The following is a 19,148-nucleotide window of genomic DNA, read 5'->3' as shown; positions in this document are numbered from 1 at the left end:
ATGCCTTCCAATAACAGACCAATCTTTGGACACTTTATTTGGTTGGAGCACTGCGCAACAAAATTCAGAGAAGCATGAATTTCAAAGGATCGCTGTGTTTCGGTTTACGTATTGTTTTTCAAATTACAAATTGGGTAGGGTTCGCATTTAGATCCTAACCATATGGAATTCCCCCACCATCCCTACTCGGTAGTAAGTCCTGGGGCACATCTGGGAAATGAACATTTTAAAAGCTTCAAAAATTAAATGTTAAATGTTAAAAAATAAATGTTCACAAGATGGTGAGGCACTACTCTGTGAGAGGGAAGGTCTTACTGTTTTGTACTCTCCCCTGCCCTCAGTTCTGTAAAAGTCTAAATGAACAATCCGTCCAGGAGATGTTATTTCAATATTCTATATAGCTTTAACTGGATACCTCAGGTTACAGACCCTTCAATTTACAGACGCTTCAGTTTACAGACGCTTCAGGTTACAGACTCCGCTAACCCAGAAATAGTACCTCAGGTTAAGAACTTTGCTTCAGGATGAGAACAGAAATTGCGTGGTGGCAGCAGGAGGCCCCATTAGCTAAAGTGGTGCCTCAGGTTAAGAACAGTTTCAGGTTAAGAACGGACCTCCAGAACGAATTAAGTTCTTAACCCAAGGTACCACTGCAATACCCTTTTTCTATATTGGGTTGATCTGAAATTATTTGCCAGAAGGGATTGAAGAGAGCTGGGAATGGATAGAAGCAGAAAGGAGGGGAAAGTGTAAGTAGGGCCTCCCCAGCTGATTTTGGGGGGCTGGGGGCTGGGTGAGGGTTGCTTGGCATATTCCTCACCTGGGTGGCTACCTGGAAGTTCAACCATCTTGCTGGAGGTCTCCCTAGCTTCAACGTGGCACTCCAGAGGGATAGTTTCCTTTGTGGGGTCTGCAGTCTGACACCTATAAAGACTGAAAAATGAGTGAATAATAATAATAATAATAATAATAATAATAATAATAATAATAATAATAATAATTTATTTGTACCCCGCCCATCTGGCTGGGTTTCCCCAGCCACTCTGAGTTGGCTTCCAACAAAGATTAAAAATACATTAAAATGTCACACATTAAAAACTTCCCTGAACATGTCTTCAGATGTCTTCTAAATGTCAGGTAGTTGTGCCCTGTGGAACACCCTCCCACCAGATGTCAAAGAGAACAACAACTACCAGACTTTTAGAAGAAATCTGAAGGCAGTCCTGTTTAGGGAAGCTTTTAATGTTTGAAGCATTACTGTATTTTAATATTTTGTTGGAAGCAGCCCAGAGTGGCTGGAGAAGCCTAGCCAGATGGGCGGGGTATAGATAAATTATTATTATTATTATTGTTATTATTATTATTATTATTATTATTATTATTATTATTATTATTATTATGCAGCCATTACCTCTGGGATGAGAAGCATGACCTCATGCATTAGCATAGTTGTCTGCAAAGCAAAAAACCTACTTATGAATAGCTGCTTGCCCATAGGCTTCCATGCAGCCAGGCACGGCCGGCCCATCCATGAGACAACACGAGGTGACTGCTTCAGGTGGCAGGAGCAACTGGGGCAGCAAATCCTGGTGTAGACCTTTATCCCCCCTGTGTTCTTGATGTTCACAGTCCTTCTTTCCTGGTGGGGAGTTGGGCACTATTTTGTGGTTCACCTCAGGTTTCTTTTCCTGATTTAGGTTCTGTTACAGCCTTTTGCTTGACTATGGAACCAGCAGAAAATACGCTGCAGAACGTATGAGAGATGATAGTTGATGACATTTTAATACAGGTCTTTGAAATGAAGATGTCGCACCTTTCCTCTCAGAAGTCACAGAAACCTTGTTTGTTAGGCAGGCTCCACTACCTTGCGTGCTGACAAGGTCGACAGATTTATGGGGTCTATTTTTTTCTCCCTGGCAAGCGGTCACAGCCAAGACTTGGAGAAGGGCAAGCGCAGTCGCTGTGGGTTTCGTTTCAGGGACTTGAGAAGTTCATGTCCAGTGAACTTTCTGAGGAGGGGAGCTTCTGCATCCTCTGAGTCAGATGACATATGGAAGCTGTAGCCCTCCCAGGGTTGTAGGACTTCAGCTTCTATGTCTGTGGCTCTGGTGGCTGGGTGATGGAATCCAGTAACATGTGGACAGTGGCAGATTCCTCCTCTCTAGTGATGAAACACTCACAGGAATGGTCATCTTCAGCATACCTGCCTTATGTGATGGAGCTCTTGCCCAGCTTCCCATCCAGCCAGCCAGTCATCTATCCATCCATCCATCCAACACACAGAGGCGCAGAACATGTCCATGCCCACCAGGCCTGCTGCAGCATCACATATCCCAAATGCCTGCACATTGAGCGCCAATGTTGAAATAAATTTGCGAACAGATGAATGGGCTCTCCACTCAGTCAGGAACCCTGTGCGGTCGATGCTCTCAAGAGCTGTATCTTTACAAAGTCCACCTTGCAGCCACCCCCCTTTGATCAGGGCTAGCCCTCATATGGTGGTGTGGGTGGCACTGTGGGTTAAACCACAGAGCCTAGGACTTACCGATCAGAAGGTCGGTGGTTCGAATCCCCGCGACGGGGTGAGCTCCCATTGTTCGGTCCCTGCTCCTGTCAACCTAGCAGTTCGAAAGCATGTCAAAGTGCAAGTAGATAAATAGGTACCGCTCCAGCGGGAAGCTAAAAGGCGTTTCCGTGTGCTTCTCTGGTTCGCCAGAAGCGGCTTAGTCATGCTGGCCACATGACCCGGAAGCTGTACACCGGCTCCCTCGGCCAATAAAGCGAGATGAGCGATGCAACCCCAGAGTTGGTCACGACTGGACCTAATGGTCAGGGGTCCCTTTACCTTACGTGTGTATTTGGCAAAATTGCAAACGAAATGGGAACTAAAAATGCGGGTGAATTTTCAAGAGGACTCTCAAAAAAGTCAGACTGATGTGAAATGGCGGCAAAGTGAACTTTAGACTGGGAAAACAAGAAACTGAGAGAAACTGAGATTCGGCCACTTCAAGAAGTTCTGGTTTCTGTCAGCTGCCATGTCAGCAGGGTGAAAAGGGTCAGCAGAGCTTGTCGCCATATATGGCAGCAAGGAGACAAAGGCTTGGGATAAAAACAACTGCAACTGCTGCCTGAAGAAATAAACCGTCTTAGAGGAGGCCACAAGTTGTAACACTTGTAAACACAAGTTGTAATGAGGGAGGGACACTTGTATCCCATTTTACTCCTTAGGACTTATTTGTGAGCAAACATACATAGGAATGAGCCGCATGACCGCACTTCTGTTTCACATCTCCCTGAAAATAAGTCACACTTGACTTACTGCATTGTTGCTAGGATTAATGCAATGAATTATTTAGATCACTACTTCACTTGTCTGAGATACTATATATCACATTACCATGTTGCTGCAAGTGCATTGCAGGCCATGTAAGTCAGCGTCCGACTGAGATACATAAGCACTTCCAATCCAATCCAAATCTTTAATATGGTCATAGACAAGCATAAGATAAAAGCACCTCCATACATAAATAAAACCTACTAGATAGGCAGCAAGGCAGCTGCAGAAGTAGAGAGTACACTTCTGCATCATTTCACCCAGTGGTTTTGCAACTTGTTCCTGACTTCTTGTCTCAGTAAGGTAAAGAGACCCCTGACCATTAGGTCCAGTCGTGGCTGACTTTGGGGTTGCGGCGCTCATCTCGCTTTATTGGCCGAGGGAGCCGGCATACAGCTTCCGGGTCATGTGGCCAGCATGACTAAGCCGCTTCTGGCGAACCAGAGCAGCACACGGAAACGCCGTTTACCTTCCCGCCGGAGCGGTACCTATTTATCTACTTGCACTTTGACGTGCTTTCGAACTGCTAGGTAGGCAGGAGCAGGGACCGAGCAACGGGAGCTCACCCCATCCGAGATACTATATATCACAGGGATTCGAACCGCCGACCTTCTGATCGGCAAGTCCTAGGCTCTGTGGTTTAACCCACAGCGCCACCCGCGTCCCTTAAATAAACACATGCTTGCAAGCAATTTCCTAGAACACAATGCATCATTGTATGTTATTTTTTATTTTAGCATGCCTTTGATAACTACATCACAGCATGAGGAGAAGTGCTGGAAAAGAGAGGGGTGGACTTGGTTAGGGGACAGAACAGAACAAGATAAACTTATTATTTATTTACCCTTTCTAATACGGTGGAACCTCAGTTGTTGAATGTAATCCATTCTGAAAGACCGTTCAACTTCTGAAATGTTTGAAAAACAAGGATCAATGGGCGGCTGGCAAAATCCATTGAAAAATGGAAAAACATGCAGTGGAAGCCTTTGAGTTCTGAGGCACTTTTGAAAATGGAAGCAATTATTTCACGGTTTTCGGCGTTGGGGCTCCAAATCGTTTGGCTTCTGAGATGCTCAAAAACCGAGGTTTCACTGTATGTCCTTTCCTGTTTTGACCTATGTATCTCATTCCCCATTTCTTTAAGCATGCTGGAGCACTTCCTAGAGCTAAACTCCAGAAAGTTGTCTGTTTGGTCTGATTATGAAGATAGTTTTGCCTGTTTGTAGAACATGAAGCAGCTGTGTGAAGCTGTGGCTTGGATACAGAATTTGAGCACACTGCTACTGAAGAATGGAGCCTGACGAAAGGAGCCCTTGACGGAAGCATCCCAAACACCTCACCACAAGACAAAAGTTCCAGGTTAAAATGTACGGTAATTTTGGAGGAAAGCAACAGACATGTCCAACCAAACACACACAGAGCAGGGAATGCCAGCAGTGACTGGAAGGGTGTTTGGTTTTGTTAAAAGTGCAACCACAGGGAAGTGTGTGGCAGTAACAAGAGTCTATTGTAGTTTATTCCCCTTGGTTTTTTCATGTTCTGTAGGGCAAAAGCCTCACTTCTTGACACTGGGCCTCATCCTGAATTTTTTGCTCATCCCCAGCAGTTATTAACTGACACCAGAAGCTCTGTCCATTTCAGCTTCAAAGTCCCTGCCCTGTGATCTATTAAAACATGCATCTTTAAAACCCACATTGCTCTCTTGTCTGAAGCCCAAATTATTTTTGGCACTGGGCCAGTTTAAGCTGGCCAGTATGTGCACACCAAGTGGTATTTTCAAAGACCAGCAATGCCCACGGAGGTTTTATCACTGTTCCAACTTCTCTGTTGTCTGGTAGGTTCCCTATTTCTCTCAAGCCAAGGAACCATTTCAGCATCTCTTAAAAAGTGTTTACTAGTTAACGCTTTAAAACTCAAATGCCCACATTTCCTCATGCAAACCGTGAACTATAATGGAATCTGAAAGGCAGAGAGAGAGGCTGGCTTGCAGCTGTTGTGTCACCTTTGACTAAATGTCCCCTACATTTGAAATGGAATTTATGGAGACAGCTGGTTCTTGTGCAAAGAGCAGCTGCAGCCAAACCATTTGCCACGGCCTGAGAGGTCACAAAGGTGTTCTACAAACCACTAAATAAGCACCAAGTTTACAGAGACAGAAGTGCAGTTCATTATTCCATATACAGTGGTACCTATGGTTATGAACGTAATGCGTTCCAGAGGTCCGTTCTTAACCTGAAACCGTTCTTAACCTGAGGTGCCACTTTAGCTAATGTGGGGCCTCCCAATGCCACTGCGCCGCTGCCGTGCGATTTCTGTTCTCATCCTGAGGTAAAGTTCTTAACCCGAGGTACTACTTCCGGGTTAGCAGAGTCTGTAACCCGAAGTGTTTGTAACCCGAGGTACCACTGTAATACTCAACTCTATTTATGTATAACTGCCAGTTGATCCAATTCCATCACCCGTTAGGAGTATGACAGAATTGAGCAAGACATTTGTGTTTTGTTTTGTTTTTTATAAATTTTATTAGTATTTTCCACACAACAACAACATGAAAAATAGTGAAAAATAACAATACACAACACACAAAACCCAACATTCGATAAACTAAAAAAGCAACAACTAAAAAAAACAACAAATCCATATCTTACAAGTTAATAATATAAATACTAAAACAAAACAATACATTGACTTCCACCAATCCCACAGCACCTCCTTTATCTCTCATTGTGTCTTCCTATTTTCCTGTTTTCCTTATCATCTCGATCCTAACATATAGATATAAATCCTTCTTTCATGTCCTTTCACTTCACAAGGTTATTCCAGACTCAGCCAGATTTCTGTCCTCGAACCTTGACTTTTGAGGTATTCATTTAGGCACTCCCATTCTTTTTTTACTTCACTTTTTGGTTTTTGTCTTATTATGTCTGTCAATTTGGCTAATTCTAAGTATTCTGAGAGCTTACATAGCCACTCTCCCCTAGTGGGTAACTGATTCCCTTTCCAATACTTAGCCACCAGGATTCTTGCTGCAGATGTTGCGTATAAGAAAAATTTAGTTTTGTCTTTTGGAATATCATCATTTAAAAGTCCTAAAAGGAATGCCTCTGGCCTTTTACTATACGGTATTCTTAATATTTTCTTTATTTCTTCGTGGTTGAGCAAGACGTTTGTAACGTAAAGTGTCTGCCTGCCTGCCTGTGTGAATAGCAGTACATCACAAATGTATTACATCTTAGCCTCCCCCAGAGATCATTTGGGAAGTCCAAGCAAACAACTCTAGCCGCCTAGGGGCCAAACCCCCAACACAGTTTCATTTGGCTCCTCGTGATCCTATAGCCAATGAAATGATTGTCCACAGATTCACCGGTATGGAATATGTGTGTGTGGGGGGGGGGGAGTGGCGTAGCGTGGGTTGTCAGCACCCGGGGCAAGGCAAGTAATTTGCACCCTCTAACCAGTGGATTTGCGCCCCCTAACCCTAACCCCCAGATGTTGCGCCCGGTGCGGCCGGCCCCCCTGCACCCCCCACGGTACGCCACTGGTGTGGGGAGTGTGGATGTGGAGCCTCTTCTCCCAGTAGTTCCACTTTCTGCTTGTGATATCTCATGAATATTTTGCTACTTTATAAACTGCACTTTATAAATGTATGGTGCAATGCTATGAGCAGTGGTGCACAGATACCTAGTATTGCATAAACAGTATAAACCATGGAGTGCTGAGACTGGATCATGAATAATGTGCTGCCACCACTGTTGGCTGGTATATTGTGTTCCATATAAGTTGAACTGTGTTTAGGAGTGGAGGATGGTTGTGGATTAACATACAGTGTTAATTGGTTCTCAAATGCCTTGGTTCCCAAACGCCGAAATCCCAGAAGTAGGTGTTCCGGTTTGCGTACATTTTTCAGAAGCCAAACATCTGATGCGGCTGTCAGCTATTGTCCCTGGGGCACCTGCACCAATCAAAAGCTGCGCCTAAGTTTTCAAACATTTCGGAAGTCAAATGGACTTCCGGAATGGATTAAGTTTGGCACTTTTGTTTTTGCTATTTATTTTGCGTTTTTGTTTTTGAATCTGTTTTGGTTTATGTGTTTTTGTTGACTGTGTGGAACCCAGTTCAGTTACTGATTGATTGATTGATTGTGTGACTGTGGAAATGGATAAAAGCCTCCCATCCAAACAATGACTATCATCAGTGAAGGTAAGAAAAAATAATAATTTCAATTTTTACCATCTACAATACTGTCTTATTTATTTTATCGTACAGTACATTGATTATTGCTTTCATTTTATGGACCGATGGTCTCATTAGATAGTACAACTCATTTGTTGTAAATTGCTGTTTTAGGGGTTGTTTTAAAAAGTCTGGAACGGATTAATCCGTTTTGCATTACTTTCTATGGGAAAGTGCGCCTTGGTTTTGGAACGCTTTGGTCTTGGAACAGGCTGCCAGAACAGATTAAGTTTGAGAACCAAGACAAGGTACCACTGTACTAAAATGTCTTGGGCAAACCCTGCCCAAGGCTAATGTTTCTTCTGTTCTGTTTCAGAAGGATCGCTGGTCAGATTTTTACAAAGCAGGATGTACAATACAACCCATGCATACATTTAGTAACAATCTTTAAAGATACTCAATTTAAATTATTGCACAGGGAACTTAATGCTTTTATTCTTGTAGCAGCACATAGCAAAAAATAGCAAAAGATTGGATCATCTACTATATCACACAACAGGAAGTATGGACAACTGCTTTATCTGAGAAACTAGCTCATGCCCTAAACGATGCAGCTGATATGAATGATTTTGCTAGAACATTGCATCCCTTTATAAAGTATTCAAATGAGCACCCTGATGGCTGGCACCCATCAGCTATGTATATAGATTTATGGGGAAAGTTGTTGTATACAGTATATGGGAAAATTTGCTGTTTAAGAGGGGGAAAACCAGTTGTTTAGATAATGTTATGCTTATATCCTGTTATAAAATTAAAAAGGTAAGATTGGGAGGGTATTGTGGTATTTTACCAGTAAGAGACAAATTGCACTCCCCCAATGGCTGCAAATGAGTCTGCTTCCTTTATTTATTCATTTCATTTCATTTCATTATTTCATTTCATTTCTATATGCTTTATATTTTTAAGAAAAATCACAAAGCAGTTTGCAGAATATTAAAACATCAAACAAACAATATGAAGAAAGTCAAATATAGAGTATACAGGCAAAGCAACATAATTAACAGAAAACTAAAACTTTATCTTGGGACGCAGGTGGTGCTGTGGGTTAAACCACAGAGCCTAGGGCTTGCCAATCAGAAGGTCAGTGGTTCGAATCCCCGCGATGGGGTGAGCTCCCGTTGCTCGGTCCCTGCTCCTGCCAACCTAGCAGTTCGAAAGCATGTCAAAGTGCAAGTAGATAAATAGGTACCGCTCTGGCGGGAAGGTAAACGGCGTTTCCATGCACTGCTCTGGTTCGCCAGAAGCGGCTTAGTCATGCTGGCCACATGACCCGGAAGCTGCACGCTGGCTCCCTCGGCCAGTAAAGCGAGATGAACATCGCAATCCCAGAGTTGGTCACGACTGGACCTAATAGTCAGGGGTCCCTTTACCTTTACCTAAAAAGTTATCTTAAAGATTTCAAAATAAAACATTACAGCTACAGAATACATGTTTAACACAAACCAAGTTAATTTACACATTTTTTAAAAACACCATTGCTAAGTGAAGTCAAATAGAAAATGCACATTGAAAACAGCATAATTAACAAGAGAATAAAATATCATAATCATGACACGGCTGCTTGGCAGGCACCAAAAGGTGGGGCAAAAGAATCCAGTACTGTAGTTGGAGTTTGTTGTCAGGCACAGAGATGCCCCTCCGGTCTCACCAGGAACCTCTATTCCAGCCTCACTCACCTGGTCTGCCACACCTGCTTTAAGCGCCACGAGAAGCTCCAGCGCTGCGGTCAGTGCAAGTTTGCCCATTACTGTGACCGAACCTGCCAGAAGGACGCCTGGGCGAACCACAAGAACGAGTGCTCGGCCATCAAGAGGCATGGGAAAGCGCCCAACGAAAACATCAGGTGCGTGAATAGGCTGGTCGCCAACGAATGTGTGTAATTAATTGATCAAGGGCTATTAATAATAATAATAATTTTTATTTATACCCCGCCCTCCCCAGCCAAGGCCAGGCTCAGGGCGGCTAACTAGCAATACAGTGGTGCCTCGCAAGACGAAAAGAATCCGTTCTGCGAGTCTCTTCGTCTAGCAGTTTTTTCGTCTTGCAAAGCAAGCCCATTGACGGCTTAGCGGTTTAGCGCTATTAGTGGTTTAGCAGCTTTTAGCGGCTTTTAGCGGCTTATCGGCTTAGCCGATAAGCGGATAAGCGGCTTAGAAAAAGGGGGGGGGGAGGAAAAAAAACCTGCAGGAACTCGTAAGACATTTTCGTCTTGCGAAGCAAGCCCATAGGAAATTCGTTTTGCGAAGCACCTCCAAAACGGAAAACTCTTTCGTCTAGCGAGTTTTCCGTCTTGCAAGGCATTCGTCTTGCGGGGCACCACTGTAATAAAAACAAGTTGAATGAATACAACTTAAAAACAACATTAAACTATTGAAACATTAAAATATTAAAATGCAGCCTCATCACAGGAGGAGAAAGGAAAAGGGGGAAAAGAAAGAGGGAGAGGGAGAGGAAATCAAACTGGTTCCAAGCCAAAGGCCAGGTGGAACAACTCTGTCTTATAGGCCCTGCGGAAAGAAATCAGATCCTGCAGGGGCCCTGGTCTCATGAGGCAGAGCGTTCCACCAGGCCGGAGCCAGTGTTGAAAAGGCCCTGGCTCTGGTTGAGGCTAATCTAACTTTCTTAGGGCCCGGGACCTCTAGGGTGTTGCTATTTATGGACCTTGAGGCTCTCCGTGGGGCATACCAGAAAGGCGGCCCCGTAGGTACGAGGGTCCTAGTCTGTGAAGGGCTTTAAAGGTCAAAGCCAGCACCTTAAATCTGACCCTGTACTCCACTGGGAGCCAGTGCAGCTGGAGAAGCACTGGGTGAATATGCTCCCATGGCAGAGACCCCGTGAGGAGCCTCGCTGCAGCATTCTGCACTCGCTGGAGTTTCTGGGTCAGCTTCAAGGGCAGCCCCGCGTAGAGCGAATTACAGTAGTCAAGCCTGGAGGTGACCATCACATGGGTCACTGTGGCCAGGTCGGGGTGGGAAAGGTAAGGGACCAACTGCTTGATGCGGCGAAGGTGGAAAAATGTCGTCTTGGCTGCTGCTGTAATCTGCGCCTCCATGGAAAGGGAGGTGTCAAGGATTACACCCAAACTCTTAACGGAAGGCAATGACACTAATTGGGTCCCCGCAAGAGAAGGGAGTTGGTCCCTCATCCCCATGCCATCCTGACCCAACCATAGGACCTCTGTCTTTGAAGGATTTAGGTTCAATTGGCTCCCACGAAACCATCCAGCCACAGCTTCCAAGCATTTGGTCAGTGAGTCCGGGGCCGGTAACATTACCCTCACCCATGGATTTGTGCTCACACAGGTTTAGCCATGGACAAACAGAGGAAAAACACAATGGGGCACAATCTTGTCCAAACTTTACCTGTACACTGCTGCCAATCATTGTAGTCCGGGGGTCAGCAACCTGAGGCCCATTGGCCCGATATGGCCCACGAAGATCATTTTACCGGCCCACGAGCTGCCCCCAAACCAAGCCGCCCGTGCGGCGAGTCCCTGTGCACTGCGACCAGCGCAGCATGGCCCGGGGACTCGCCGAGTGGCGCTGGAAATGGCGTCTGCACAAGCGCAGATACCAGAAATCATGTCTGCACATGTCCAGATGCCCAAAATTGCTTCTGCACATACGCAATTTTCGGCGCCTGGAAGCGATTTCTGACGCCACGGACATGCGCAGAGGCGATTTCTGGCATCACACTGCGCCAGTCTGGCCCACGGACGATCTCCATGGAAGTGATCCAGCCCATGGCCGATAAACCTTGCTGACCCCTGTTGTAGACAGCACTAGGCCAGCTTGACCAATAGTCTGATTTAATATAAGATGACTTCCTATGTCCCTGTAACCACCCCATGGATTTCCAACTTGGAAATCCCTTTGGGTGCATCTACTTCTTTCCCCAGAACTCAAAACCTTCCGGAAATACTACTAGACTTCTAACCACAAGGCTTCTCCTTCAAGGATCCCCGTCTGGGCCACAAGGACTGAAGTGAAGCATTTAACAAGTCTTCTGCTGCTTGTGCTCTGTCCAGGGTCCTGAAAAATCAGTCTAGGCTGCTTGGCGTCTTGTTCTTCCATGGTCTTCACCCATGACCGTGGTCTCTCCACAACATGCAATGAGTATTGGTGACAGTAGGACAGTAGGATCAGTATTAAGAACTGTCACTTGTTAAACAGCTTTTCAAACATCTGCAGGGGACCCAGATGTTTTCAGGGGTAGATCTGGTATAGTCCCACAACCTGATGAGAACGAACAGAGATCTGTGTTCTGCATGTGATGTGGCAATTTTTAAAAATATTTCACGATGCTGTTTATTTTTTATTTCTTTATTTATTAGAATTTATAAACCGCTTACGGGAGGGGGGGGTTATTGGTTTGTTTTCCTTTTCCTTTTGTTTTATTATGCATTTTGTGTTTTTATGTTGTGAACTGCCCTGTGATCTTCAGTTGAAGGGCAGGATACAAATTTAATAAATAAATAAATAAACAGTAAGCAGTGCACACAAAAACATGATCATGGTGCACTGACTCTAGAACACCTTCTCAAGGCAAGGCTGCCTGGTTCCAAGCCTGCTGTATTTTGGGCACCAGTTGAAGACTTTTAAATATTAGCCCAATTATTCTAAATATTGCCATTATTCATATTTAAATATTGCTTAATGGCTGCTGCTCTATTATGTTTTATATAATATATAATATATTATATTATTATATATTATATATATTATGTTATATTATATATATATATTATATAACTTATTTATAAGCCTTTCTGGTTTTTTTTATAAAATTTTTATTAAGGTTTTTACATTACAAAAAAGAAAAAGAAAAAAGAAAAAATACAAAATAGAAATTGTTAAAAACAGTCAATCTTTCCATCACATTATTTTTCATTAACTTGTTTCTCGGACCTCCTCATACCTCCCTTTTTTGTATTCCAAATCAAATTATTAATTCAACAATTTCTTTCCCTCTTTACGCTACCCAAATCTTATTTTTAAATTATTACAATCTTGAATTTTTACTTGTATAAACCCATTTTTTCATATTCTTTTAACCCATTACAGCTAGAAACCACTTAGTTCCAATCCAACATTGTTCTAACATTCATTAATTTTGTAATGTCTCTGTAAGTAGTCTTTAAATTTCTTCCAGTCTTCTTCCACTGACTCTTCTCCCTGATCTCGGATCCTGCCAGTCATTTCCGCTAATTCCATGTAGTCCGTCACCTTCATTTGCCATTCTTCCAATTTATAAGCCTTTCTGAGAGCTAAAGCAACGACATATAAATGCCTAAAATGACCATTGCTAACCAAGGACAGTTTGCCCTGATTTCTATTGTGGGCACAATGATTTTAAATTATGTTTGCCACATAACCAGATATTCCCTTCTGGAGGCAAATGACATCAGTAAAAAGAAGGTGGGGAATGTCTTATTTTCCCACTGTCCACCACTTATTATTATTTTTAATTCCAGTAATTAAATAATAATAATAATTTAGAAACCTCCTTGTAACACTAAATCCTGAAACAAGAAGATACTGTATCTCAAGAAGTTAAGAGGAAGATATCTTAAGCTACCGTCAGGAATTTGCACTTGTTCTCTATCAGGTTCAGCCACTGTGGGTTCCTTTATCAACTTGTCCTATTTATAGAAGTGGCTAAAAATACTCCATTGTGATACAGGAGACTGGAAGGTATTGCGAGCTGTAATGGAAAGTATGCTTCAGGCTATGGAGTTAGTGCTTCTGGAAGGTTGCCAGCTGTGACTGTGTTTGTAGCAGGAGGAAAATACCAGCATGAATTTTCCATTCTCAAATGCACGGGGGGGGGGGGGAATCTGCTTTGTTAGCAAGAGCAACCCAAGAAGGTCTTCCTTTCTATACTGTTAATCTGATGATCCAGTCAACACCAGTGAACACAATGCCAAACCCTGGTCGATGCATTAACACTCACTGGATCCCAGTCAAAGTTCGGTTTTGTTCAGTAGCAACCCCAGAGCTACAGGGAATAAAAGCTTACAAATACCAAGACAAACCACAAGCTACTGAACATAACTGAAATAATTTAAATTTAAATTATTTATACCTCGCCATATCTGGCTGGGTTGTCCCAGCCACTCTGGATGGCTTCCAACACATATAAAAACATAAGGGCTGCCTTCAGATGTTTTGTTCTTTATCTCCTTGACATCTGATGGGTTTATTGCTATTCAGAGCTGAATTGAAATGGAAAATGGAAATGCTATGGAATGTAGAATGTACAGTGGTTCCTCAGGTTAAGAACTTAATTCGTTCTGGAGGTCCGTTTTTAAGCTAAAACTGTTCTTAACCTGAGGCACCACTTTAGCTAATGGGGCCTCCTGCTGCCGCCACACAATTTCTGTTCTCATCCTGAAGCAAAGTTCTTAACCCGAGGGACTATTTCTGGGTTAGTGGAATCTGTAACCTGAAGCGTCTGTAACCTTAAGTGTCTGTAACCCGAGGTACCACTGTATACAGAAAATGGAAAATGGAATATATATAGCAATTAATACAAAATCAGGCAAGTTATTATCAAATGATTATCAATTGAGTATGGTCTACATATGGATTAACAAATGGAATGTAATGACAAAGCAATAGGTCAAAGCCAGGGGTCAGCAACCTTTTTCAGCCGTGGGCTGTCCCATGTGGTGGACCAGACTATATTTTGGGGAAAAAATATGAACAAATTCCTATGTCCCACAAATAACCCAGAGATGCATTTTAAATAAAAGCACACATTCTACTCATGTAAAAACACCAGGCAGGCTCCACAAATAACCCAGAGATGCATTTTAAATTAAAGGACACATTCTACTCATGTAAAAACATGCTGATTCCTAGACAGTCCTAGGGCCGGATTGAGAAGGCGATTGTAGCTGCGAGAGACAGAATAACAACAGGAAAACCCCCAGAAACCCAGAAGACAGAAGTCAGAGATTCTGTCTCTCACAGCTACAATAAACCTACCATTAAAATTATGGACTGGTCATTTCTTCGTCAGAGGGCAAATGGGCAAATTTAGCACGGGATCAAATACTTATTTCCCTCACTGCAGAGAGAGAGCCCGCCCCCATTACGCCACCGTAGCGGGGAGAGCAATGACAACCTCTCGGCGTACGGCCAGGGCCTCCCCTAAAACAACCCCTTTAACGGGGAACCCTGGTATTGCTGCCGCAAAGAGGAGGGGGAGTGGGTCACCTCTGCATGCCCCCCCATTCAGGGATTCTGCCCAAGGCCTGATACCGCCAAAGTTGTGACGTTTTGCTACGGGAAAGGCAAACCTGCCAATGCAGGGGAATTCCTTTCCGGCCCTTCAACAGCGACCTTGACGTAGCAGCGCCCGCGTACCAGCGGAGAAAAGGTTAACCTGCAAAATAAGACTTAACTGAGGGTGGGTAGGGTGGGAGAAGCTCTGGAGCCAACTGACGATTCCCAGGTAAGATCCTCCCCCTATTGTGTGGGCAGGTAGTCCCTCCCCCTACCTGGCCTGATCACCTTGGCAACGCCTCCCCAGGCGGGATTGGGCAACTGGCTGAGGTAGGTGGAGACCTCCAGGTATCCCAACTGGGGGAAGGCGAAACCAAGCCTGTGCTATTGGTGCCACATAGAGTCCAGGGGGCTGCGTGTGACCATGCAAAGGGCGCCCCCCATTTAATGTGGGGAGCGGTTACTGTAACTCCTTAAGGCCCAGTGGTTAAATGCACATTTTTGGCCTACTAGGTTGGCTGCCCGAATCTTGTGGAGAATAGAGAAAGAAGGAGGAGGCCTGACAGAGGGATGCTTGGTTTCCATTGACAACCTACAGAACCACGTGGATCACTTTGGAGACGAAGAGAAGAAGGAGATGAGGATCGACCTGGAGAGCTTCTTGGAGTTCTGGCCACCTGACAACAAGCAATTTGGCATGACGTACATCTCTCACATATTGGGTGTGGTATGTCTGCCTAGTGACCCTTGAGCCTGGACCAATAAAGGAAAAGCTACAGTAGTTAGATTGTGCTGCTCATCCCACCATTTAGTGCCACCTTATGTAGGCATAAGGGGGTTATGCTGGAGCTTTTGCTGTTTATACAACAGAAGGGATCTAATGTGGGTTTTGTTTGGTTCTCAAGACCCCAGCTGACTAACCTTGCTTCAGATTTTGGAGTATTTGTAAGGCAAGAAAACCAGGCTTTCTTGTCCTCCTAGGTCTTCCCTGGTATTTTAACATCTTCTGTACTTTTTGAAGACCACTTATCTTGCAAGCTGGTTTTAACCCTATTGGTCTCTTTTTCTAATGATAGCTGGTCAGGGTTCTTTTAGCCCTCTGTTCTAAACCACTGAGCCTCTTGGGCTTGCCGATCAGAAGGTCTGCGGTTCAAATCCCCGCAACGGGGTGAGCTCCCATTGCTCAGTCCCAGCTCCTGCCAACCTAGCTGTTCGAAAGCACACCAAAAAGTGCAAGTAGATAAATAGGTACCACTCCAGCGGGAAGATAAACGACATTTCCATGCGCTGCTCTGGTTTCGGTGTTCTGTTGTGCCAGAAGTGGCTTAGTCATGCTGGCCACATGACCCGGAAAATCTGTCTGCGGACAAACTCTGGCTCCCTTGGCCTGTAAAGCGAGATGAGTGCCACAACCCCAGAGTCATTGGCGACCGGACAACTGTCAGGGGTCCTTTACCTTTGCCTTTTTCATATGATGAGGCTGTTTTTGCTCTGGTTATTCTTTAAGTATGATGTAGTATTTTTTACATTGCATTAGTTTATATCATTCTGTGCTGGCATCATCACTTTACTGGTATGCGACCTTTCCACAAAAAACTCATGCTCAAAGCTTGTAATAACAAGAATACACTGTTAAACCTACCTATTGAATGTTGTGACGAGAGAATTTTGACTAACAAAGGCAATGAATGGATGAATGAATGAATTAATAGTCAAAGAGCAGATTTGCCAATGGGCAGCCTTTGAGCCCTACCCTAACCACAATTCACTATTAGCTGGTCCGCAGAAGCCTACCAAATTTTATTCAAGATGTAGAGAAAGAGTGCGCCTGTAGGAAAGAAAGGATTATTTCCCAAGACTGTACACATGTGAGAGGTTCCAATATTAAAGATACTGTTGGATTTTATATATAAAGGGTTGATTCTAATGCTAGTCATACTCACAGCAGACCTAACATCATCATTATTTACATTTATATACTGTTCTTCATCATACGATCTCTGGACAGTTCACAGAATAAAATACAGGCTAAAAACAAGGAAATCCATTAAAGCAAAACAGCAAAACAATTACCTCCCTTCCCACAGACACATTTAAAATTTAAACACATTTAATCAGCCTGGTTGAAGAGGAACACTTTCATCTGGCACCTAAAAATATATAATGAAGGTGCCAGACGAACCTCCCTGAGGAGAGCATTCCACAAGCAGGGATTCACATAGTTTAGTAGACCTAAGTTAGTCATGCCCATTCATTTCAGTGGGCCTCCTCTGAGTAGGAATAGCACTGGCTACTTGGAGATATTGTTGCAGACCTTGTCCTTTGCTATGCTTTGGGGTTGCATGGCAAAATACTTCTGTCCTACCTCTCAAAAGGGACGCAGGTGGCGCTGTGGGTTAAACCACAGAGCCTGGGACTTGCCGATCAGAAGGTCGGTGGTTCGAATCCCCACGATGGGGTGAGCTCCCATTGCTCGGTCCCTGCTCCTGCCAACCTAGCAGTTCGAAAGCACGTCAAAGTGCAAGTAGATAAATAGGTACCACTCCAGCGGGAAGATAAATGACGTTTCCATGCGCTGCTCTGGTTTCGGTGTTCTGTTGTGCCAGAAGCGCATTTCCGTGCGCTGCTCTGGTCCACCAGAAGCGGCTTAGTCATGGTGGCCACATGACCCGGAAGCTGTACGCCGGCTCCCTCGGCCAATAAAGCGAGATGAGCACCGCAACCCCAGAGTCATCCACGAATGGACCTAATGGTTGGGGATACCTTTATCTTTACCTTTCAAAAACCATCCAGGAAATAGTCCTGAGAATACAGAACTTGGCTGCTCCTGTTCTGGAGATCCACAGATCCCCTAATCTGTCTTGCTCTTCTGTTTTGCGGAATAGATAAATTGCAATGGCTTTACTCTGAGTGATCAACGTGGACTGCAGGCAGTTGGTGTGGGTATCTTCCCAAACCTTTGCCTGGTGAACCATGACTGTTGGCCCAACTGCACGGTCATCTTTAACAATGGCAAGTAAGTCATCTCCTTCTGTGCATCGATATGAGAAACTAAGCTTTTCAACTCAGGGGTTAAGATCACGTTTTCCAGAAAATTAATCTACTCTGAGCTGAGAGGTTGCCTGGCTCTGTGGATTCGTGTTTTGGAGCTGCATGAAAATACATTCTTGTGAGCGTTTCTGTTGGCTTCTAACATTTCATTGGGACCTAGTCACTGATAAAGATCCTATCAGTTCTTGGGGCAGTGGGGAGAAAACGCATTGGAAAATGGCAAATTTCCACAGCCCGTTGGAAGGTTCTCCTCTGCAAGTCCCACTAAAATGATTGGGAGCTGTATGTGAGCGTTACTATATCGGTGGGGTATGCGCTGAGAACATTGCTAAGGGTTGTGCTCAGAATGTGTGATTTTGATAACCCTGCAGAACAATCTTGGGTCTTGAAGATAAGTTAGGGGAAATGGATAACGTGTGAAGTTTAAGCGAACACCAGAATGAAGCTGCCAAATGTTGGTCTTCAACACATCGGCATATTTCCCCACAAATCCTTTTCGGTTCATTTCTAACACAATTAAGCAACTTTGTGCATGCATTTGTGCTTCTGCAGACTTGTTGTCATGCAAACTGCATAGCTTTGCAAGATGGAAGCCCCTCTTCACCCCCCCCGCCCTAAAAGCAGACAGGTGGCACCAGCCTGGATTTTAAAGAATCTGCAGCTGTAGTTAAAGGCATAGCTGAAATATCTTTCCTCCATAACCAAAAGCTTGTAACAGAAACTATGCATTTATCTGCCTGGCAGATAAGTGGTGCTATAATCAGAATATCCTCAGTAAGGAAGGAGATGGTTTATACCAACAGTCTGATCTACAACTACGTCTTCTTTTTTTACATTTTATCCTATTAGAGAAGTTTCAGAACAGTCAGACTAAAATATTGCAATAAAAGCATATCACAGTTTGAACATAACAGAAACAGGAAAATGTAAGTCACAGGACAGATCTGATACCAACTAGTGCATGGGAAGTTGCTGGGCTAGGGAATTCATCTCATCTTTGCCATTATAGTATTTTTGGTTCTTCCCAAACAGCAAATTTATTAAAAAAAAAAAAAAAAACCCTTCCCCCAAAGCAAAAGAGATCATTCACCAAGTAGCATCAAGGAACAGATCCTATGCTGAACTTTCGAAGGCCTAAGTAAACACTCAAATAGTTGTTATGAAACAATCCATTAGCAGCCTGTTCAGTTTTTAAAGAGAGAGAAAAACTGTGGACCTGGCTATACAGCTTGCAAATAAATGTTTAAAGTGTGTTGCAAAGTGCATTATAAAAATGGGACACTAGATGGCGATGGCGAGCT

At 43.9% G+C, this 19,148-nt stretch overlaps 1 protein-coding gene across 2 annotated transcripts in view; it reads left to right on the top strand.

Moving 5' to 3' along the window:
- The window catches only part of SMYD1 (SET and MYND domain containing 1), a 39,351-nt gene that overhangs the window by 7,541 nt on the left and 12,662 nt on the right, over positions 1 to 19,148 (top strand). For both annotated transcript variants that reach the window (XM_081836335.1, XM_081836334.1), the window contains exons 2-4: positions 9,234 to 9,410; positions 15,310 to 15,523; positions 17,682 to 17,812. In XM_081836335.1, the coding sequence (XP_081692461.1) occupies positions 9,234 to 9,410; positions 15,310 to 15,523; positions 17,682 to 17,812 (522 nt within the window). The remainder of the gene's footprint in view (positions 1 to 9,233; positions 9,411 to 15,309; positions 15,524 to 17,681; positions 17,813 to 19,148) is intronic.

Source organism: Podarcis erhardii (assembly GCF_964252035.2).
Source record: "Podarcis erhardii genome assembly, chromosome: 13".
NCBI lineage: Eukaryota > Metazoa > Chordata > Lepidosauria > Squamata > Lacertidae > Podarcis > Podarcis erhardii.
Note: the sequence above shows the minus strand (reverse complement) of the source record. Positions and strands in the feature narration are given on the sequence as shown.